Raw genomic sequence first — 22,902 nt, 5'->3', positions numbered from 1 at the left:
CTTTTCTGCTTTGTTACTGCTCTTTTTTTCCTAGCACCTGGCACACAGTAGGTGCCAAATAAATATTTATTGGCTGATATAAATATTTATGGAATGTGTCTGGAACCCCTACAGAACCACCCACAGTGCTAAGCACACAGGTGGCTAATACTCTTTGGTGATAATACTGCCAGATCTTATTTTGGGCACTTGGCCCATGCCAGGCCTTATGCTAAGTACTTTACATTGATTATCTCATTTAATCTGCCAAACACTCCCAAGCAGTAGGTACTGTTATTGTTTTACAAGCAAGAAAATACGAGTTCCACTCCAAATGGTTCATGAGCTGGCCTGGGGTCCTAAAACTATGAAGCAGCCAAGCTGGGAATCAAGCCCAGGAATCCTGAGGTCTCTAGCATCCTGCACAAAAGCACTCCCCCCTACTCCAAAAGGCAGCGAAGTGAGCACTGAGCTGGGAGCCAGGCGGCTGAGTGCAGCTATTCAGTAGCTGTGTGGCTTTGAGCAAGTCTCTTGGCCTCTCTGGGATTGTTTTCTTTTCCATGAAAATAGGAGCATTTATTTTGACCCCTTTGTGTCGTTGGTGAAATCAAAGAAATTCAGGGAAGTGACCGCGTCCCCCAGGTCAGCCCCTCCCTAGGGTCATCAGCCATGGAGGATGGTGGGAAGATGTTCTGGAGAGGGTGGGGGTGCCCAGTACTGGCTCTGGAACAAAGCTCAGCAGCGGCCGACACCAGCTGGTAAGAGCTCTGGGCCTGGCCCAGCAGGGAGAGAGGGACAGGCTGAGAGGTCACCTCTGGCCCTCCTCTGTCACCCTTCCCTGCTGACAGCTGCTGGGGCCTTGGGGCCAAGGGCCCCGCAAGCAGGAGGGGTGGGAGCCGGCCGGCTGGGGTCATCTCAGTTCTCCTGCGGCCAACGGCTTGAATCCCAGGGTGCCTGGCCCCCACTGGCCCCACTGGCCAGGATGCAGGCCTGGCTGCCCCACCCCGTAGCCCTTTCCCCAGTTGCCGGGGGAAGTCTGGGTTGAGGGTAGAGGGGCTGGAGCAAAGGTCTGTGGGTTGAACAAGTCTTGCCTGGAGCCTGGAGCCCCAGAGACCCTGGCGGGACGGGGATGGGAGGGGCTGGCTAGGAAGGGGGTCTGAGGAGAGGTCTCGTGGTTTTCTTGGCGACTGGCCGGGGTTGCAGGCCCTTTGGGGAGGCTTCTTGGAGCCTGGGAGTTCAGCCCTGCCCGGCCGCACCCCAGGCCCCTCTCGGCCCCCTCAGATCCACTCCCAGCTCAGTGCCAAGCCCTTCCAGTCCGCTGCAGCCCACGTGGCTCTTGTTCCTCTGAACTCCTGCACACCCATAATTACCACTGACCATATTTTCCGAAGCAAACAGGGAGCACATTTTAGCAAAGGATTCTTGGGCCGCTTCCGGGAGTTAGAAGCAGCCTGGGAGATGTAGTTTGGATTTCAAATTCTAGGACATGTTCATGGTGTTTCAGAAAGACTAATTTTTTTTTTTGCCCCACTCCACATCATATAGGATCTTAGTTCCCCAGCCATGGATTGAACCCACAGCTCCTGTGGTGGAAGCTCAGAGTCTTAACTACTGGACTGCCAGGGAAGTCCCTGGCAAGACTATTTTTGTATTATTCGATTCATAAATCGAAGCTATCCTAGGAACTGTGTGCTGGCCACAGGCCACCTCACACCACTTAGAGATGAGTGGACACCCCCAGCCTGGCAACTTCCTACCTGTGCAGCCCTGAGCAAGTCACTTGACCTCTCTGAGTTTCTGATGCCTCATCTGTAAAACAGGAATAAAAAGGGCTGCTTCACAAGCCCACTGTGAAGATTCGGCAGGACAACCCTAGAGCTTAACCCAGAGTCAGGCATTTCAGCAGGTACCAAGTATCACTTCTTACCTTCCTGCCCCTCCCTACTCCTACCCATCCAAGATCTTACACACCGAGAGTGAGCTCCTCAGAACCCCAGAGAGAATAACTTCTGTTCTGCTCCCTCACAGGCAAGGTAGGGCTCAAGGAAGAAGAAAGTAGAAAGAGAAGTTGCTCGGTCATGTCTGACTCTTTGCGACCCCATGGACTGTAGCCCGCCAGGCTCCTCTGTCTATGGGATTCTCCAGGCAAGAATACTGGAGTGGGTTGCCATTTCCTTCTCTGGGGGATCTTCCCGACCAAGGGATCGAACGCTGGTCCACCGCACTGCAGGCAGACTCTTTCCCATCTGAGCCACCAGAGAAGGGCTCAAGGAAACCTACCCACACAAGGCTCCAGCAGAGCCCTGGGTCCTGGGCTGTCACGGATCACAGAGCCCAACAGGCTCACTGATCAGAAGGGGAAACCGAGGCCCAGAGGGGGAAAGTAAGACCATCAAGGAGGCCTCACCAGTGCTAGAGAGGCTGGAGCTCACACCACCTGTGCCGGGCCGCACCTGGGTGACGTCACCTCAGTGGCGGTGTTACAAAGAGCAGCTGGATTCTACGTATGTAGAGTTCTGAGAGCAGTGCCGGGTAACTCAGAGAGGACATGGCAGCTTGAAGAAGAGAGGAAGAACCCTCCCTGCAAGTTGATGGCCGAGGTAGACTCAGGACCCAGCCATCCTGGCTCCTAACACGGGGATCCTTCATTACCCATGATGCCTCCTCCCCGAGGCTGGGGTCCAGGTCACACAGATGAGGACTCGGGGAAGGCGGTGAAAGGCGGGGTCTTTGTGGTGGGCTGATCAAGGCCTGAGACCCCTGACTCAACCCCTGGGACTAAGAACTGGCCCCTCCGGCCCGTCCCAAGCCCCAGGCAGACAGGCCCAGAAGAGGAAATGCAAGACAGGCTGGCAAGCCAGGGGGTGCGTGTCCTTGGCGGGGAGAATTCACCTCCCAGGGCCTTGGGTTACTGGGTTACCGGAAATGATAAATCTCCTGCTGCCTGCCACCTCCGACCAGGAATGTCGGCTGCCCGGGGCGGGAGGAACATCCTGTCCACCAGCCCTCGGCCGGCCAGAGACAGCCAGGATCTGGCCCACTCTGCTCCCAGCCCCACCGCTGGGGCCTCGGCTTGGGCTCTGGGGCTCCCCAGACAAAGGGCACCTGTCATTCTGGGATAGTTTTAACTGACCAATCACAGGAGGAGAAGAGAGGGCTGGATGGAGGGCCCCCAAAACATTGAGAGCCATCCCTAAACTTGATCCATTCAATCCTGTCAAACATGGATTCTGAGCCCCAAGCTTAGATGAAGGTGCAGATCTTGTTAACCCAACGTAGGAGGTGGCACAATGTAAGCCCTGGGTTAGGGCTAACCTGGTCGGAGGCCCAGCTCTGCTGCGTGCCAGCTGGGAGGCTTTGGGTAACGGACTGCAGCACCTCTCGCCCCTCATCTCTGACATGGAAGTGACAAGGCCGTGGTGGGAACCCTGTGGCTTTCTCAGAGCTCAGCTGTGACATTCAGCACGGGGAGGGCCTGGCACATAGCAAAGGCCCCACGAAGAGGGGCCAGCGGGTGTCAGGAAGGAAGAGGAAGGGAAGATAACCAGAAACTGTCATGAGAGCAGGTACTATGAGCCAAGCATGTTCTCTGCCCTTACGGAGCAGCTGGACCATAAGCCAGCACTCGTTAAACAGTGAAAGTACTGGAAGGGAAAATCTAGCAGAGTGAGGGGGCCAGGGAGCGGCTGGGTGGAGGCTGCAGGTCATCAGGGAAGCTGGCATGGATGTGTGAAGGGAGCTGGTGCCTGCATACACGGAAGAGCTCTCTGAGCACAGGGAACAGCAGCTGTCAAGCCCCTTTCGAATGTTCTGAAAATGTTCAGGAGGCCAGTTATCTAATCCTCATGACTGCCCTGAGAGTGAGGTATGATTATCCCCATTCCCCAGAGGAGGAACAGGAGACTCAGAAAGGCGTGCCAAGATCACAGGAGGAGTAAGCGGCAGAACTAGAATTCCAAGCCTCCTTCTCACCAAAGGGGCCAAGGGTTACTGCCCTCGGAGCTCCACGGGGAGGGATAGAGCAAGAGAAAAGAATGCACGCTGTTCAATTGAAGACTGGATCCCTCCAGACTGGTCGTGGATCTCAGAGAGGTTTCATCTCCTGCCGGGGGCCCCCCTGTCCGTAGCACTCATGGACCAGCGATGCCTGTTCGTCCACCTCCCAGCTGATGAGGGAGGGGGCAAAAGAAGGGCAAGGGCGAGAGGACGATGCTGGGAGGTGACTTTGAGCTCTTCTGGGCACCTTTGATCCAAAGCTCCTCCCCACAGGTGTGAATGCTATGTACAGACCTGGACCACCTAGAGAGCCCCTCCTCCAGAGTGTGCCCCTGCCTATGCCTGCCCGGCCTTGTCCCCACTCAGCCCCCAGGACCCAGCCCATGAAGAGCTCCTGGTGTCCCGGACCAGGCGGAGGCCCAGGATGGGCCTTGGTAACCAGGGGTGCCAAAGCAGGCCAGCCCTCACGGGCACCAGGCCAGACCCTGAGGCCCGGCCAAGTGCAAACAGCATGCTTGGCGCCCAGATACAGGCGCGTTAGAGCGGGCAGGCTGCCCACTGCCCCCGTCACAACAAACTATCATCTCCGCCCTGCTCGAGGGGCCCAGGCAGCCGGCACCTCCACTGGGAGCTGGGGACTGCCAGGGGAGGCCTCTTCCCCCCACCCACCCTGGCCACGGGCAGTGGGAACCTCCGAGGCGGGACATGGAGGGGCCAGAGGCCAGCAGCTCAACAGGGAGCTAAGCAGAGGGGAGTGGGTGGGAAATTGAGTGGGGAAGGGTGGGCTGGATGGAGCCAAGTCACGAACTTCCCAGCATGACGTGCGAAGTCGGGCAAGGGAGAATGAGACCTCCCCAGTGCCAAGGAGAAGGTGGAGATGGCAGCGTGGCAAGAGGCGCAATCCTGTCTGCCTCCATCAGGGGCCCCAGGGGTCTCCCAAGCCTCCACTGTCTGGGGCTTCCAAAGGGGCAACAGTGATTCCTTCCTGCCACGAGCCACCTGGTGGCTACTGAGTACCTGGAATGTACTGGTGCACTGAGAGACTGGTGTCACTGAAAAACTTTGATTTGCTTTAATTAAGTCTTAAATGGAGGGCCACCTAAATCTGGCCACCTGATGTGAAGAGCTGACTCATTGGAAAAGACCCTGATGCTGGGAAAGATTGAAGGCAGGAGGAGAAGGGGATGACAGAGGATGAGATGGTTGGATGGCATCACTGACATGAGTTTGAGAAAGCTCCAGGAGTGGGTGATCGACAGGGAAGCCTGGTGTGCTGCAGTCCTTGGGGGTCACAAAGTGTCAGACACAGCTGAGCGACTGAACTGAAATTTAGGGACTTTCCCGGTGGTCCAGTGGTTAAGAGTCTGCCTTGCAATGCAGGGGACGCAGGTTCGATCCCTAGTCAGGGAACTAAGATCACATCTGCCACGGAGCAACTAAGCCCACGTGCTACAACTAGAGAGTCCACGTGCTGCAACGGAAGATCCTGCGTGACACAATGGAGATCTCGTGTGTCGCAACTAAGAGTCAACACAGCCAAATAAATATCTTATATTTTAAAAAATCTTGAACAGTTACACGTGACTGGTGATCACCATATCGGGCAGTAGAGATTTACAACATCACCAATCCCTAAACCAAGCCTGGAGGGAGGGTGGTTTTCATTTGACACAGGAGGAAACTGAGGTTTGCCTAAAACCACACAGCGGGTGAGCTGCCCAGAAGAAATCAGAACCCAGGTCTGGCCCCTCCATTGTGCTCCCATCCAGGGTCATTGTCAACTCTGGCACAGACTTACGGAAATCATATGTGCGTGGGCGATAAGGCTGCCCAGTTAATCAAGACATCAATCTCTTGCTTTTGGCCCGAATTCTGTCAGCTACACCGGTTATCACATGCTGACCAGACGGGCCATTTATAAAAGTCTTTGATTTCTCGACATAAAGAAAAGACAGAATGACGATGGAATAATCTCGGTGGTTGAGGAGCCAAGTCTTTGAGAATGCTGGGAATCTTCAGTGACATACAGCTGGGCTTGGCCTTCCCACTTCATCACCCCAGACCCCACGCAGCCCCCCAAGGCTCCTGAGACCTGGACGACACTCTCACACAGCACATCTTCCTGCCTCTGAGCCTCTACATATGCTATTCCCTCCTCTTAGAATGTTCCTCTGTCTCCCAATCTAAGCTGCTCATCCATCCTTCAAGGCCTGGCTTAACTACCACCTCCACTCTGAAGTCTTCCTGGACCTCCCACAAAGACATCTTTCTCCCCCACCCATCTGTAGGACTTAATTTCTACCTCTTAGAGGGCTAGAGATTTGGTCTTAATTATGGTGGGCTGCCATCTATGGGGTCGCACAGAGTCGGACACTGGAGAAGGCAATGGCACCCCACTCCAGTGCTCTTGCCTGGAAAATCCCATGGATGGAGGAGCCTGGTAGGCTGCAGTCCATGGGGTCGCTAAGAGTTCGACACGACTGAGCAACTTCACTTTGACTTTTCACTTTCATGCATTGGAGGAGGAAATGGCAACCCACTCCAGTGTTCTTGCCTGGAGAATCCCATGGACAGAGAGCCCACCCCTGGTGGGCTGCAGTCCATGGGGTCGCACAGAATTGGACACGACTGAAGCGACTTAGCAGCAGCAGCAGCAGCATAGCCACTTGAGTAAATGGTTCTACTCTCTTGTTAGAACCAAAGTTCTTTGGGGATAAACACCAGGTTGAGTTTTTTCCACCATATTTATATATGATAAACCATATATGTGTATATATATATATATAACCCTTAGACACTTCCCAATACCAAGCAGAGGCTAGAGGATAATAAACAATATTTACTAAATTGAATTGAATAAGTTACTTAGGCTTCCCTAGTGGCTCAGATGGTAAAGAATCTACCTGCCAATGCAGAAGACCCGGGTTCAATCCCTGGGTCAGGAAGGTCCCTGGAGATGGAAATGACTACCCACTCCAGTATTCTTGCCTAGGAAGTCCCATGGACAGAGGAGCCTGGCGGGCTACAGTCCATGGGGCCGCAAAGAGTTGGACACAACTTAGCAACTAAACAGCAACAACGACACAGTGGTTTAGAAGTCTGGGGGCTCAGTTTCTTACAGCTCTGCCCCAGTCTGTGATCCTGACAGGCAAGTCCCTTCCTTGCTCTGGATCTCAGTCTGTACAACTGTAAAATGGGGGCAACGAGAGTGCTCACCTTTGGGACAGTCTTACACTTATTTGACAAATACTATGCGCCAGACACTTGACAAATATTTTCTTCTTAACAACCCCATGATATAGGTAATACTATCAATATCACTCTCCCTATTTTATAGAGGAAACTGAAAGCGCAATTAAACAGATGACACAGTGATGCAAGTCAGGTGCTAAGCGCAGCTTGTGGCGCATGGTAACTGCTAAACTGTACTTCCCTGGTGGTCCAGTGGTTAAGAATCTGCCTGCCAACCACGGGTTCCCTCCCTGGTCTGGGAAGATCCCACATGGCGTGAAGCAACTAAACCCATGTGCCACAACTACTGAGCCCATGCTCTAGAGTTTGTGCTCCACAATAAGAGAAGCCCCTGCAATGAGAAGCCCGTGTACACAACTAGAGAGTAGCCCGCACTTGCCGCAACCAGAGAACAACTGCACAGCAGTGAAGACCCAGCATAGCCAATGACAAGTTAATTAATTAAAAAAAAAAAAAGGAAGCTGTAACAATGCTTCTTTCCCCCTGTATAATGAAGACTCTAAAGAATAGGGAGAAATTTAAGATATTTTCCTAGGACTGGGAAGTTGGTGACGGACAGGGAGGCCTGGCATGCTGCAGTCCATGGGGTTGCAAAGAGTCGGGCATGACTGAGCAACTGAACTGAAGTGAACTGGGTGCATAGATGTTCCTCCAAATATTTGCTGCTAGACTGACTCAGTCCCAAAAGTACCAGTGATAGAAAGGGTGACCCTAACCGAGGCCAGGGAAGCTCCTATTCTAACCCCCTGCTCCCCAGTCTGCCAGGCGGTGGCCACAGACACAGCAGAGAACGCTTTCCTGCTCTCACCTTCCTCCACGGACGGGAAGTGTGGAGTGAGTCTGGGGAGATGGCTCAGGGCCAGCAGAGCTGACCGCAGGGGTGAATGGATTGAGTCTCAAAGGCGAGGGATGCTCCTGGCATTCTCCAGTCCTTCTAAGAGCGTGGACACCCCATTCCTCTCCCCAGGCCCAGTCCAGACCAACAGAGGGGAAGGGGGAGAATAGAAAGAGAGTCCACAATGATAGAGTTTCTATGTTGGCCATCTCTCCCAGTTTCCACAACTTTCAAATGAGAACTCCTACATCATGGGGGTGGTTTTCAAGATAAAATGAGACAATGCATGTCAAGTGGAACTTTTTCCATCTTTAACACATAGGGGACTCACTGGGGGATCTTGTTAGTGTACAGATTCGGGTTCAGTAGTTAGTCTACGGCCATACCACCCTGAGCACACCCGATCTCGTCCTAGCTCAGGTTCAGGAGGCTTGGGTGGGGCCCGAGACTCTGCATTCCCAACAAGCTCCCAGGTGAGGCCCAAGCCGCTGGCACGTGGACCACCCTCTGGGTTACGTGGACCACAAAGGGACTAGAACAGCACTTCGTACACAGCAGTCCTCAATGAAAGCTAGCTGTACTTTTTCTTTTAAAGACGTATTCCCTAGGGGATCAGGGCCGTTATTTCACCCCGGGGACACTGAGGTCCAGTGAGGTTGAGAGACTTGGCCAAGCACAGAAGACCTGGGCTCCAGATCCATCCTTCCCATGCATCACACCACCCCAAGCCCCCCCTACCCCCACCTCGGGGGCAGTGAGAGAGAGACCTAGGGTAAGGACACATCAGCCCTGCCCCTCCGGCCCGTGGCCGGCCCCTGCTGGGCCAGCCAGGCCTCTGGACATAAGCCCAGGCTCCCCCCAGAGAGGCCTTGGGCCATCGCCTCTACTGCCCCGGCGGCAGTCCAGCAGCCTCCCCCTCCACCGCCTTATAAAGCGGCCCCGCGCTGCTCTTTTCCAAGCTGCAGTTTCATTTTATATGGAGTGAACCAACTGTGTTCTCCCTGCAGCCGCGGCCTGACTGCTTCACACATTCCTTCTGGAGCAACATTACCTAATTTAACCATAGTCCCTGCTCTCGACTGCTCAAAATAGCAGCTGCCAGTGGGGGAAAATGCCCTAATGTTATCAAAATAAACAGTTCTCCCTCTTCCCCCACTCTGGGCCGGCGCCAGCCTCAGGACCCAGCCCAGGGAAGAGGGAGGGCTGGGAGGACCGAGGTGGGCCTGGGGTAGACGGACGCCCCCTTCTCCACAACCTTCCAGCCCGCTCACAGATGTTCCTTGGACACTCTCGTACGTGTTCTTGGGGGCTCTCTCATGTGTGTTCCCGGGAGCTCCCCATTCCTTTCCCTGGCCCAAAGCCGCCAAATGTTGCCCTGGTTACCCAAGACTGGGATTCAACTTTCACTTTTTCCTAATAATAAAAACTATAGTTGGAAGGATTGCGATCATTCTTCCCCAGGTATTCATTACGAGCTCAATACTTGCCACACCTTGGCCCACTGACACCTGCAAAGTAGGGATTCCGTCTTCTCTCGTTTCAGATGAGGAAATGGGTGCTCAGAAAGGTGCAGAGACGAGCCCCCGGCCACAGAGCCCAGAGGTGGCAGAGGAGGGGCTGGAACCCAGGCCCAGCGGCCCCAGAGCCCTAACCATCTGCCTCCTTCTAGCTGGGACACCTCTGCAGGGTCAGTGCCCAGGAGAAGAGCGGAGGGAGTTTTTGGTGTTGGACGGGGCCTGCTCACACGGCTGATGCCAAACCCCAGGGGCTGGTTATATGTTGGCTCACGTTCAACCCAGCCTGTGTGAGCCCTAAGTCTGTCCCTAGAACTCCAGGGGCAGAGGCTGCCTGTCAAGCTGGGATTCCGAGTCCCTACTGCCTGCTCCCTTCACCCCACATGCCTCAGAGCAAGGCTGCCACCTTCATGCAGGGGACTCCCAAGGGCTGACATACCTCAGGTGCAACCAGCGGTTAAGGAGCTGGGAGGGCGGGCCTCCCCGGACTCCCCCCACTCCCCCATGCTCTTAACACACAGAGTAATCATTAACCAGGGCAGAGCATCGCACCCCGCCATGGCCAGAAGCTCCAGGCCCCTTCCCACCTGAGGAATTCTGGGGCCACTTTCCCAGCCACAGTACCGGGGTACTGAGGCTCCTGGTATAGGGCAGGGGTGACTGGGATAAGAAAGACCTAATCTGATGGCACAAGGGCAGGGGGCCCAGCAGGTGCCTGAGGGGCACTTAGGAGCATCTGGGGCCTCTTCACTCCGAGCCCCTCTTGTCCTGCTCCTCACCCCAAATCACAAAGATCCATCAGTGGAAAGCATTGGGCAAGACGATGGACCTGGGGCTGGGAGCCCCCTCAAAGGACAGGGAGAAGCTGAACAAAACCAAGCTCCAAGGTTTACCCAGGATGAAGTACCAGGGGCAGTCATGAAGGCAGAAAAAGAAAATTCACAAAATAATAGTTCCTGTTATACCCCAACTGCCTGTTCTGGCTGGAGATGATTTACACGAAGTCTAATCTTCACTAAAACCCGGCAAAGATGGTTATTACCATTCCCAGCTGATAGCTGAAGGCTAGAGAGGTTAAGTCACCAGCCCAGGGTCACAGAGCAACAAGTAAGGAACCAGGACAGGACTCAGGGCTGTGCCTCCTGCTCACGACAGTGTCTCAAAGCATAACCTGCAGAATTTTTTTTGGTGGGGGGCAGGGGTGGGTGCTCTTAGCTCGGCATGTGGGATCTTAGTTCCCAGACCAAACTCATGCCCCTGCAGTGGAAGCTAGGAGTCTTAACCACTGGACCACCAGGGAAGTTCCTCACCTGCAGAATTCACTGACGGGGTGCACACAGGGCTTCCCAGTTCTATTCCTGGGTTGGGAAGATCCCTTGGAGAAGGGATAGGCTACCTGCTGCAGTATTCATGGGCTTCCTTGGTGGCTCAGATGGTAAAGAATCCGCCTGCAATGCAGGAGACCTGGGTTCGATCCCTGGGTTGGGAAGATTCCCCTGGAGGAGGATATGGCAACCCACCGTAGTATTCTTGACTGGAGAATCCCCATGGACAGAGGAGCCTGGCGGGCTACAGTCCACAGGGTTGCAAAGAGTCGGACACAACAGAGCGACTAAGCACATAGCACAGCAGGCCACGTAAAGGAGACTCAGTCCTGTTCAGAAACCCCAGGAGTGAGAGAGCAGGTGGGGAAGGTAGGCAGGGTGTTCCCCATATCTGGAGGTGCCAAGTAAAGGTGGCCCCTGGGGCTTCCAGCACCCGAGGCCTGTTGGGGGGGGGGGTGGCTCCTGCAGTATTGCAGGGTTGGGGGGTGCGACCTGCACTCCCCCTCCCCCAAGAGGTCACTCAGAGAATTCCCTTCGACTACTCAGGTGAAACCTAGGTGAGGCCCCTAGGTGAGGCCCCGGCAGGCTGGAAGCTTTGATCTTATCACACATTCCTGCCCCAGCCATCCCAGTCCTTGTCCCCTCTCCACCTCCTCCCACCCAGGAGGTGAGAAACCAGGCCGACTTAACCCTTTCCTCCCACTGTGTGCTGGTGCTTAGTCGCTCAGTCGTGTCCGACTCTTGCGACCCCATGGACTGTGTAGCCCGCCAGGCTCCTCTGTGCATGGGATTCTCCAGGCAAGAATACTGGAGTGGGTTGCCATGCCCTCCTCCAGGGGATCTTCCCGACCCAGGGATCGAACCCAGGCCTCCTGCATTGCAGGCGGATTCTTTACCATCTGAGCCACCAGGGAAGCCCTTTTCCTCCCACTGCTTCAAATCAAATCCAGGCCTGAGCTGATCTCTGCCTCCTTCGGGTTCCCCAGAAGAGTTGGGGAGGGAGAAAAGAGGACGGAAAGCGGAAACAGGAGGGTCAGCCCTACTCCACTCACGCAGCCCGGCAGGACCGCAAAGCTGAACCCTAGTGGCAGCTTCCGTCTCTCCGGAAGCAAAATAACCAGGCACTTCCCCAGTGGTCCAGTGGCTAAGACACCATGCTGCTGGTGCAGGGGGTCTGGGTTTGATCCCTGGTCAGGAAACTAGAGCCCACATGCTGCAAGTAAGAGTTCGAACACTGCAACTAAAAGATCCTGCGTGCCCCAACCAAGACCTGGCAGAGCCAGACAAATAGACAAAAATAAATGAAACAATATAACCAGGCTCAGTATAAATAAGCCTGGCTGTTCCCCACATCCATGAGCTCAGCTGAGACTCACGGCAAAAGGAGCCTGCTCTCCTCTCTGCATCTTCTCCCCTTCCCTAGCCTGGAGGTGGGGGGTGGGGGGTGGGGCTGTCTCCCCAAGACCCCTCTTCCCACAAGCTACCTGGAGGGAAACAGACAATAACTAGAATAACAAATGGGGGCAGAGACAAAGTCACAAAGACCCCCGACATCTCCTAGAGGTCGTGTGGCCCTAAACAGCTGCTCCTGAGCTCGTAGAAGACTCTGCCTTGAAAAGCAGCCCTCTTTATTGGCTGACCCTCCCTTTATTGACTAATCTCCCTGATCAAACTAGAAGCTCCTTCCAACCACGCTTGCTGTTCATACCTAACACGAGGCTGGGCATACAGCTAGCACTCCATAAATGTTTACTGAATGAATGAATGAATGAAAAGTCCCAGCTTGCATCTGGGGAAATCAGGCTCAGAGAAGTTACACGACTCACCCTGGATCACACCGACAGGGCCAGGAGTATAGGAATCCTATGACTCCTAAACAGACATTGACCTAGATCTTAGCTCAGCTGCAGCTGAATTGATGTGGGCTGAGCACTGCAGGAGGGACCCCAGATCCACAAGGGAGGACAGGAGAGGCATCAGGAATAGTCTAAGGGAGCAGGGAGCCTTCTCCATCTCCTAGCCCAGGGCCCGGCACGTGTGGGCAGGGAGTCAGTGAAGGGTGACACGAGATTGGTAAGATGCCAGGCTTTACCACCAAGGCTTCAGGACAAGCTAACCGTTTTCTCCAAGAACTCAACTTCCGCTTCCTCTGAGTTGGCAAGTGGCCCAAAAGCAAGAAAAGAGCCCATTTCATTGGTAGGAAGAGTGAGATCCAGGGAAGAGGGTCAGTAGTTGGCTGGCAACCAAGCTGAAGACCAGGCCTTGGCCTCTTGCCTCCTGATCTGACCAGTCACAGGCAGTGGACTGGAAGGCATGTCACCTCAGCTATGTTGGTGACTTCCTCGCATTCTTTCCCAGCGTTAATGAGTCCAACAGCAGGCCGGGGCCTTCCTGCTCACACGTTGGACAACAATGCGAACCCAGGGACGATGGGGACAACTTCTGGCCCCCTGCCCCGAATGCTTTCCTCCTCCACTGGCCAAATCCTCCTTGCTCTTAAAGCCCCACTTCCTCCAGAAAGTCTTTCCAGAGAACTCATGCCAAATTGATTTCTTCCCTGACAATCCGCTATTGTCTAGACTGGAGTTGTGCTGGGTAATTATGACTCGTGAGCTCTACCTCTCCAACAGGACCCGGAGCTGCTGGAGAGTAGGGACCATGATGCTAAGCTCTTCCAGGAGGACCGACAGAGCTGGCTTCAATGCCCACCTTCCTCTGCGCCTGGCTGTGTGATCTTGGGCAAGTCACTGCTCTCCTCTGAGCTTTTTCTCATCTGGGAAATGGAGGCATAATCCCAGCTACGCAGGAAAGCTGATACTGCAGACAGGACATAGCACAATGTCTGGCGCATGGTCGGTCTTGAATGGGTGAATCAGTGAATGCATGGATGAATTCTTGATTCCTCTGCTGCGCAAAGATGGTCAGACGACAGAGTTTGGGACTTGTCTATAGATTCTGCTCCCAGCTGCGTCCCTAGAGACGTGGACACAGGGTTGGCTCAGAGCAGGCCCCACTCAGCAAAAATCCACTGAACTCCAAACGCAGGGAAACCTATAGACCTCAAAAGGAGCTTGAGACCCAATCGAGAAGGATCTAGGTTCCAAAGGGTCTTAGTCCCCAGGAAAGTCAAACCCACCTCCTTGGGGAATGTTGTCACTAAACTGAGCTGGAGGCCCAGGGGCAAAAGGCACCGAAGTCTGAGAATGGGAAGGAGCTGGATAAGCCCACATGGTAGATACGCTGCTTGCTGTACCCTCTGCCAAGGCCGGTCTGGTCTACCTCCTCCAGGCAGCCTGCTGTGACTATGCCAGCCCTCCCAGATTGTCCTCTCTCTCCCCAGAACAGGCCAGACCCACTCTGGAAGGGGTAACAAGTCTGGAGTCACACAACATGGGCTCTGTTCCCAGCTGGGCCATGTACTGAATGAATGACTTGGGCCAGCCATGCCCCCTCTTGGTGCCTCAACTTTCCCTTCTGCAAAATGGAGATAATAATGGTAACATCAAAAAGACGGCTGCGAGGGGACTACCCTGGCAGTCCAGCGGGTAAGACTCCACACTCCCAGTGCAGGGGGCTGGGGTTTGATCCCTGGTTGGGGAACTAGATCCTGCACGCGGTAACTGAGACACAGCACAGCCAAATAAACTTTAGAAAAAGATTAAAAACTGCTGTGAGGATTGGATTATATAGGATAATGTCGGAGACAGCCCGGCTTGGCTAAGAGAGGGTGGCGACTTTAATTAGAAGGTGCGCTGGCTGATGACCTGGGTGACTGAGGTCCCTGGGGAGGGCACCCTGGAAGTCCCAGGGCACAGAGACTGGTCTGTCCTCAGGAAACCATCAGTCTCTGTTCCTCTAGCCGAAGGGTCACAGCATGGCAAACGGCAGCAGGGGAAGAAGAGCTGTTAAGTGACAGAGGCCACCGGGGCTGCAATTTATGGGGCCAGAATTTCAGAGCATCTAGCCCAGCGAGGGATCCAAGAAGAGATATGATCCCAGTTCCCAACTATTTGAAAACTGGAAATGCCAAACAAGGAGATGGATGAGTCAGCTGGGGTGAGGAGGGGAAGCCAAGACCTGGGGTGGTGGAGCGGGGGCGGGGAGGCAAGGCTGGCTCTTTGGGGTGAGTTTGGGGAGGCGGGGGGACAGAGAAGTGGGGGCAGGCACTCGGAGGTGGGCTGGGAAGGGGCCAGAGGCAGCTGGGAATTCCCAGCCCCACCCCAGGAGAGCATCTGTGGGGTCATCTTAGGCCGCCTCTCAAGTCCCCCCGCCCCCTGCTCAGCCCCAGCCTGTCTCCCCACCCCCACAGCCTGGAATGGGGAAAAGATGCCAATGGTAAAAAATGAAACACCTGGATGTGCCCCCCCCAACCCCCTCCAGTGTAGAAGGGGCAGGTCTCTACCCAGTAGCCCGAGGCTAAAGGCTCAGGGAGGTGGGGAGAGCTTCCCTTTAGTCCTACTGTTTCTGAGAGGCCAGGGGAGCCAGATTTAAAGTTGTGCAACCCCAACCACCCTGGCAACAGACCTGCTACGGGATTCCCCAGGGCTCCCTGGACAAGGTCCTGCCCCCTCCAGTGGGTCTGGGCAAGGGTGGGGTGGGGGGTGGGAGATGGAGTCCCAGGGAGACACCCCTCCACCATTCCCATTAAGATGCAGGAACATCCTTTCTGCACCCATGGGAGCCACTTGACCACACCTCCTGACGCTCAGAGCCCACCAACTGCACACATCTGTGAAGGGGACAAGGCGTCCACAGGCTCCAGCCTTTCCCAGGCCACACCCTGGGGCGTGCCCCGCTCCTTCTCCCCTCCAGGAAGGAGCAATCAGGGTGAACTCTGTCCTGCAGCTGCAGCCTCAGTGGGGGAAGGGGGGGGGGGCGGTGACAGATCAGATGCAGCTACATCCGGGGCTCAGGGACTGAGCAGGACAGGCAGAGGGAGCAGGGATAATCCCTTAGCCTGGTCATTCATTCAAGAAGCCCAGAGCAGGCCCTGGGTCAGGACATGGCAGTAGCTGTGATCAGGAGGAGGTGTGTCAGGCTTGGCACTGGGATCCTCGAGTCAAATAGCACTCCGGCTGTGCCCTCAGCAGGAACTGGGCTAATAAAACAGCCACCAACTGTCAAACACTCGCACGTTCCAGGTAGGCATCTGCTTGGTCTTATAAGCACCTGGGAAACAGACATCATGATCCCTATTTCTGACCTGAGGCTCAGAGAGATGAAGGAACCTGCCCAAGGTCACACAGCCAGGTAGGGGTGAGCCAAGACTCAAAGGCAGGACGCCCTGAGCCCACACATTTCCCTTGACCACGTCGCCCAGAGAAAGGGACTCTGAGTCCAGCAAGGGCACAGACAAGGGAGGATGGCCGGGTGGGCACTCTGGCTTGTCTACACGTTTCAAGTCAGCTGAGAGAGGCAGCTAGGAAGAAGAGTCTTCCTGCGTCCAGGGACCAGGAGCAGCCCCTTCCCAAGCCTAGCAAGGAGCTTGAGTCTTCTTGGCCTGCTGGCTTCTTCAAGGCCATTCATTCATTCACTTGATAAGTATTCACCTACTGTCGTCCAGCAGCCTAACACCAGGCAAACTGCAGTGAGCAAAACTGAGTGCCCGCCCTCATGGTGCTTCCATTCCAGGCGGGGAAGACTGTGAATTCTAACTAAACACATAAATATACGAGCTCTGAACTTAGGCTGGGGGGTTCCCAAGGATCAGTGTCTGTAGCTTTGTTCAGCAAGAACCCCACCCCTGCCCCTACAGGCCAATGCATAGTTTCCAACTGGGAGCGGGGGCAGGGAGATGCCCTAGCTGCGAGTCCAACACTGTCCCCACCCCCATGGTCCCCTCCATCTCCTGCCGGTCTCCATCCTCCTCCCAAGCCTGCTCCTGAGGGAGTCCTCCCACCTCGGTTAGTGGCAGCTCCATCTTTCCGATGCTCAAGCCAAAACTTACGGAGACATCCAAGGCCTCTCTTTCTGTCCCCTCTCCCCCACCAAGCCCAGTCCATCAGCAAATCCTGTCAATTCTATTTTCAAAATACACTCAGGATTCAACCCCTTCTTCCCACCTCCCTGGTACAAGCTCCCATCGCCAAAAGGCATCACTGAAGGGCTGGGCCTCCCTGCTTTTGACCTTGATGCCCCACGCTGGCTTCACATAGCAACCAGAGGGATGCCTCATCTCACCCAGAAGCAAACCCGGAGCCCTTCTGGTAGCTGACCTGCCTACCAACCCTCACTCATGCCGCTCCCGCCACGTGCGAGCGTGCAAAGTCGCTGCAGTCGTGGCCGACTCTTTGCAACCCTATGGACTGTAGCCCTCCAGGCTCCTCTGTCCACAGCATTCTCCAGGCAAGAATACTGGAGTGGGTTGCCATGCCTGCCTCCAGGGACTCTTCCTGACCCAGGGATTGAACCTGTGTTTCTTGTATCTCCTGAGCTGGCAGGCGCCACCTGGGAAGTTCCTCAGCGTTTTGTGCAGATACATCCAGCACACCTCCGGGCCTCTGTATCACCACTCCCCCACCTTCCTCTAGATCCCTTCGGAATCACCGCCTCATCTGCAGATCACTCTCTGTCCTCTTCCCTACTGTATTCTCTGTTCCAAACACATCTCCACCTGCCATATATAGTTATTGTCTGTCTCCTTGCATTCGCTACAATGCAAGTTACTCAAGGGGAGAGAACCGGACTCTTGTTCTTTGCTGCAACCTCGGCAGGTACCCGGGTCAGGTACTTAGAAGATGCTCAATAGGTATTTGTGCGATGAATTTTGAGTCTAACACTTAGGGATGTCAGGTTACAGAATACTGAATTGCATACATCGGTGTCCATTCATTCATCAACATAGACTGCCAGACTCTGTGTGCCGGATACCCCCGAAAATCCAGTGCAACAGAGAAACGGGGCACCCTCCCCCGTGGCTCAGGGACAGGGCTCCAGCAGATGGCCAGGAGCTGGTCCTCAAGACCTCTCATGATGCCACAGGTCCCCCAACCCGGGGTGACCTGGGGATCCCTGCAGCTCTGGCACAGGTGGGCATCAGGGAAAGGAGGGGAGGGTGGGCCCTAGGGGCGGCTGCGACTCGAAGGCCCCACATGGCCTGGCCTCAAAGAGCTGCCTTGTTCCCAGGACTTTCATGACAGTGCCCCTGGCCCAGCCACCCCTAGCAGCCACGAGCCACTCCCTGCTCAAGGCCACTATTGACATGGACCTGACGCCACCAGGCTGGGCAGCAAAGCTGGCGGCTGCCCGCGAAGTGAGTTCCACACATTCTTCTGGGTTTCAGTCAGCCAGCTCTGGGCGCTGGGGCGGCCAGCAAGCCCCAGCCAGGCCCTAGGAGCAGGAGGGGGCCGCAGGGGCCACGACCGGGCTTAGGGCAACATTCCAGCAGGGCCGGGACCCTCAGCCCAACCTCCTGCTTCCTGGCAGGAGGGAGATGAGGGGAAGGCCAGGGCAGGCCCCGGGAGCAAAAGTGGTGGGTTCCGCAAGCAAGGGCGGTGGGCTTCGCAAATGCCTGGAGGCTGCTAGGGGACGGGGACACATTCGCCCCTCCGCCTCCAGCTTGAGCCCTCACGGCTGCGAGTGGGCTGGGGTGGGAGGCAACCGGCCAGTGCTGGGAGTCAGTTCTTCCCACATGCCCCCAGTGGTCTGAGGGTCCAGAACCCACATGCCTGGCCTCCAAGTGGCTTCTGAATCATCGCTCCAGATCTTTCCACATCTTGGGCAGCCCCTCACCCTCCCTCCCCCCCCAAGGCCAGGCAGCCTTGAGGCCTCTGCAGGCTCACCCAACACCTTCAGCCCCCCAGGGAACACCCAGCGTAACCCAGTGAGGGCTCCACGCAGGGCGCTGAGCCATTCTCCCCTCACTTTCCACACAGGGAAGGGCCCAGCCTGGCCCACTCGAGGCCTTAAGGCCTCGGGCTTAATTCAACTATAGGGTCTCAGGGACTACTGGTGGGGAAATTAATTAACAAACCTACGAACACACAGGTAAGCCCACAAATGACGGTCCTAGAGTGAACTCTTTCTCGCTCCCGCCAGGACAGGTGTCCCCAGGAGGCCCCGGGGACACTCCGGCACATCCATCCTGAGTGCCTCTATCCGCAAGCCAGACCCCGTTCTTCCTTGCCCGAGGAAGCCCCCGCACCACCCAGGACCTGAGTCCTTTTATCAACCTCAGTGATGGCAGTTTTATTAATACCTACTGCCTGCCTGCCTGCTCCAAGCGAGCAAGGACACAGGCAGCGCATGTGGTTTCAAAGCCTGGCTCGGGGGGCCACCGAGCAGAGTGTGTGTCCGTGGCGGAGCAAGTTACACAATCTCTCTCTCTGCCTCAATCTTCTCTGCTTGGAAATTGGGGGCTGTACTAGTAGCTCCAGCTTAACTCATTCAACAGATGTGTTTACTGCGTATTTACCTCCGGCCCGGCCTTAAGGATACAGCAGCAGTGAACACAAGCACAGAAGGCTCTGCTCCTTTGAAGATTAACCCAGGGGGAGCGGGGAAGGTAAACGGGTAAACAAATACATATCGGATAGCTACAAGGAGAAACAGAGCTGAGGGAGACGGCAGGGTAGTCAGGGACTGGAGAGACGCGAGGCACAGGGTCACACAGACATCCGCAGGACAAGCATTCTAGGCAGAAGGAACGGCAGATGCAAACGCCCTAAGGTGGGAGTGTGTCTGGAACGGTCCAGAAACAGAGACTGTGCGGTTGGAGGGAGCGAGCAAGGGCGAAGCGGGCAGAAGGAGAGAGTCGAGAGGCAGTGGTGAGGGGTGCGGGTGGAGGCTAGATCTGTAGGGCTGTGGGGGCCAGATTAAGTCAGGGGCTGTGTTCTGACGTGAGCAATGTGGGGAGTGCAGGGAGGTCCTGACTGAGGGGACAACATGCGATGATCTGTTGAGAAACTTCATGCCTGGCGGATGACAGAGGGCATGGACAAATGCGAACAATATCTGCATGATTTCGTCTGGCCTGGTAATAACCCCCAGACCACCCTCCCCACTGCTGCAAACCCTAAACCCAGTTACCTCCTGCCACCTTCCTTCCATCCATCTCCCGGGCCAGCCTCAGGCCCGCAGATCCCAACTTGCCTGCGCTCAGCCTGCAAACAGGCCCAGGCTGAGCCAGCTGGGGGCCAGGACGCCCCAGACACCAGGAGCTCGGCCTGGGACGTGTGAGGTGGGGTAGGGAGGGCGTCCATCTCTGCCACACCAGCCTCCACCTCCCTCTGCGGACAGACGTGCTCTGGAAATCTCCAGGGCACACTCACAAGCCCCTCCTGGTGGCAGACCTGGAGCAAGTGGGGGAGGACAGGGCAGCCGGTTTTGTCAAGGGGAGGGTTGAGGTAACTCAGGCCCTGAGGGCGGGGGAGGCTCCTCCAACCCAGCGGAGGCAGGAAACAGGTATCTCAGAGACTTCCCTCCTGAGCGCTGGAAAACACCACAATCACCCTCAAGAATCCTGTCTCTTGGCAGGGCTGGCCCCACAAAAGGAAAGGCTAAGGCCCCAGGAGGAAGGAAGGGGGTCAGCAGGCCAAGGCAGGCCCTGAGTCACCGGGGCCTGGCCCCCTCCCCAGCAAGCCTCCCCCACTGCTCTGAACTGAAATTACTCCCACGCTTAATCACAGACCACTGCTTCCTCTGTCTCCTGCCCCCAGTGAGGTCCTGAGCTCCTTAAGGACCACCTCCCCCTGTCCTACCCTCACCCACTCACTATAGGCGTGCAGACAAGAGCTGAAAGGCGCCGGGAGAGATAAAGGGCAGGAGACAAGGAGAAGCCCAAGGCTGCCTAGAGCACAGGGCTAGGAGCGTGCCTTTGCTTTACACTTACAACAGACTTCTTGCCCCCATTTAACAGATGTGGACACTGAGGCTCAGAGAGAAGAACTTGTCCCAGATCACACAGCTAGGAAGTGGCAGAGGTGAGATTCAAACTTGAGTCCATCATAAGACTCCAGAGACCAAACTCTTTGAAGTCCTTCGACCCCCAGCCTTGGGTGGGACCGTGAAGATTTCCATGTGGCTGCCGAGGAGACTGTAATCTCACAGGATCAGGGAGCTGCCTGTGCACCCATCTTGGTTCTGGGGAAGTGCAGAGAGCGCCTGGTTCTGCTCACCCATAAACTCCCAGTTTATGGTGCGCTGGTGCACAGGAGGTGCTCAGCGAGAATCTACAGAATGAATGAACCCTGAACTCCCGCTCTCTGTAATGGAATGTTTAAAGAAGACGCTTCAATGTTTAAATGCTTAAAGAAGACGTGGTGAATGAACAAGTGACTGCAATCCATGAATTTCTGTGTAAATTCTTCCCCCTCACAGCAAACAGCTCCTCCCCGCCCCACACCCCCCCACCCCCCACCCCCCACCATCCCCCCCACCCCCCCTCCCCCCCGCCATCCCCACTCCTGTCACAATAGAATCGCTGATCAGGGGGCAGAGTTGGGCAAGGGTCAGAAAAGGAACATTCCTTGTGCTAGGCTGGTGCCTACTTTTTTGGAAAAGTAAAGGTCAGTGTTGGGACGTGTAACCTCAGGTCAGGACTGGGGAGCCACTGGATGGGCCCTGATGCATGTTTGGGGGTGAGAGGCTGAGACAGAAAATTAAGGAAGATGCCCAGATGGGGACTGGGGAGGAGAGGTGCTGGGGGTGGAGTGGGGCAAGAGAGGTGAGGGGTCAGGTTTGGGGTAGGGGTTAACGAGTGACTCAGGAGGGCAGAGGTGAGAGGAAGCCAGCAAGGTGGGGACAGGGAGTCAGTCGCTTGATAAACACAGGCCAGCTTAGAAAAGTCCCTCTCTTAGCTCTGAGAACAGGGGACAGGGCTGGCTCAGGGACCACCTGAAAGAGGCTGGGTTGGCTCTGTGGGTTCACCACTCAGGCCCAGCTCCCCAGATGTGTCCTCAACCACCTCTGCCACCAGCTCCCTGTCCAATGACCCCGCCCTGCCCTTGTCAGGTTCACTGGATCCTGAGAGCTGCTCTGGGACAAATGTCCTCTCTCCCTCGGCTTGGGCCCATCCAAGCTCAGAACTGGGGAAGGGGCTGTAGGAGCAGGCCTCCCCCGCACCTTGAAGGGAAGAAAGCTGGGGAGACAGATCCACTGACTGTCCACCACAAACTGGCCCAGCAACAAACATTTCTGCACCTACTCCACCCAGTCCTGCACTCTGAGGCCCTGTATTCTGAGTTCCCCTTAGGCATGTGGGCTGGTCTCAGAGAGGTTAACAGCTTGCTGGGAGGTAACACAGTTGCTCAGTGAAGAGCAGAGATTGATTCAAATCCCTGAGCTGTGGGACTCCAGGGCCTGTGGGTGTTCCGCTGAAGACTCAGTTCTGTCCAGACTGGTTCTTTACTTGCGCTTGCCTGGTGACCAGCTCCCCAAGAGGACAGATGTCGTGGTAAGAAAAAAAAAGTTCCCCTGAGGATGGATAGAGTCCCCATCACCATTGAGTGCCCCTGTTCCAAGTTGGCACAGAAAGGTGTGTCCTTGCCCAGCCAAGTTCCCACCCTGCTCCAAGTTCCTCAGCCTGCCCACCTCCCCGCCCCCCCCTCCAGGAATGGCAAGGCCGGGCCATGCCTAGCGCGACTCCGAGACTCGGCAACGTGGCCGGGAGACCCACTAGACTCCCACAAGGGCCGGTCCAGCCCCCAGACCCTCGCGGGGTGCCCTGGGTGGCCCTTCGGGAGAACGCCATGGAGGAGGGTGGCGGTGGCCTGTGCCAGCCCGGGGTCCCTGGCGGGCGCCGCCGTCCTGGGCCAGAGTCCCCAGCCGCGCAGCCTCGGCGCCCCCGCCAAGTTGGCGGGCGCGGCGAGCCGGGCCCGGGGCACCTCCCGCCTCTCCGCCCCGCACACTCACCGCGAGCAGCAGTCCGTGCAGCAGCAGCAGCGCGCCCGCCGCCCGCCGCCCCATGGCCCGGCCCGCTCCGCTCGCTCAATCGCTCGCTCGGCGCCCGCCCGCAGCCGCCCGCTGGCCAGCCTGCCGAGACCTCCGGACGGCGCGGCCGGCT

The 22,902-nt window shown here is 56.1% G+C and overlaps 1 protein-coding gene across 6 annotated transcripts in view; it reads right to left on the bottom strand.

Moving 5' to 3' along the window:
* The window catches only part of HSPG2 (heparan sulfate proteoglycan 2), a 108,246-nt gene extending 85,344 nt beyond the window's left edge, over positions 1–22,902 (bottom strand). For all 6 annotated transcript variants that reach the window (XM_044938139.2, XM_044938140.2, XM_044938141.2 and 3 more), the window contains exon 1: positions 22,752–22,902. In XM_044938139.2, the coding sequence (XP_044794074.2) occupies positions 22,752–22,805 (54 nt within the window). In that variant the 5' untranslated portion in view covers positions 22,806–22,902. The remainder of the gene's footprint in view (positions 1–22,751) is intronic.

The sequence above is a fragment of the Bubalus bubalis genome, chromosome 2, assembly GCF_019923935.1.
Source record: "Bubalus bubalis isolate 160015118507 breed Murrah chromosome 2, NDDB_SH_1, whole genome shotgun sequence".
In the NCBI taxonomy this organism is placed as follows: Eukaryota; Metazoa; Chordata; class Mammalia; order Artiodactyla; family Bovidae; genus Bubalus; species Bubalus bubalis.
The sequence above is the reverse complement of the archived record's forward strand: the minus strand, read 5'-3'. Positions and strand labels throughout refer to the sequence as shown.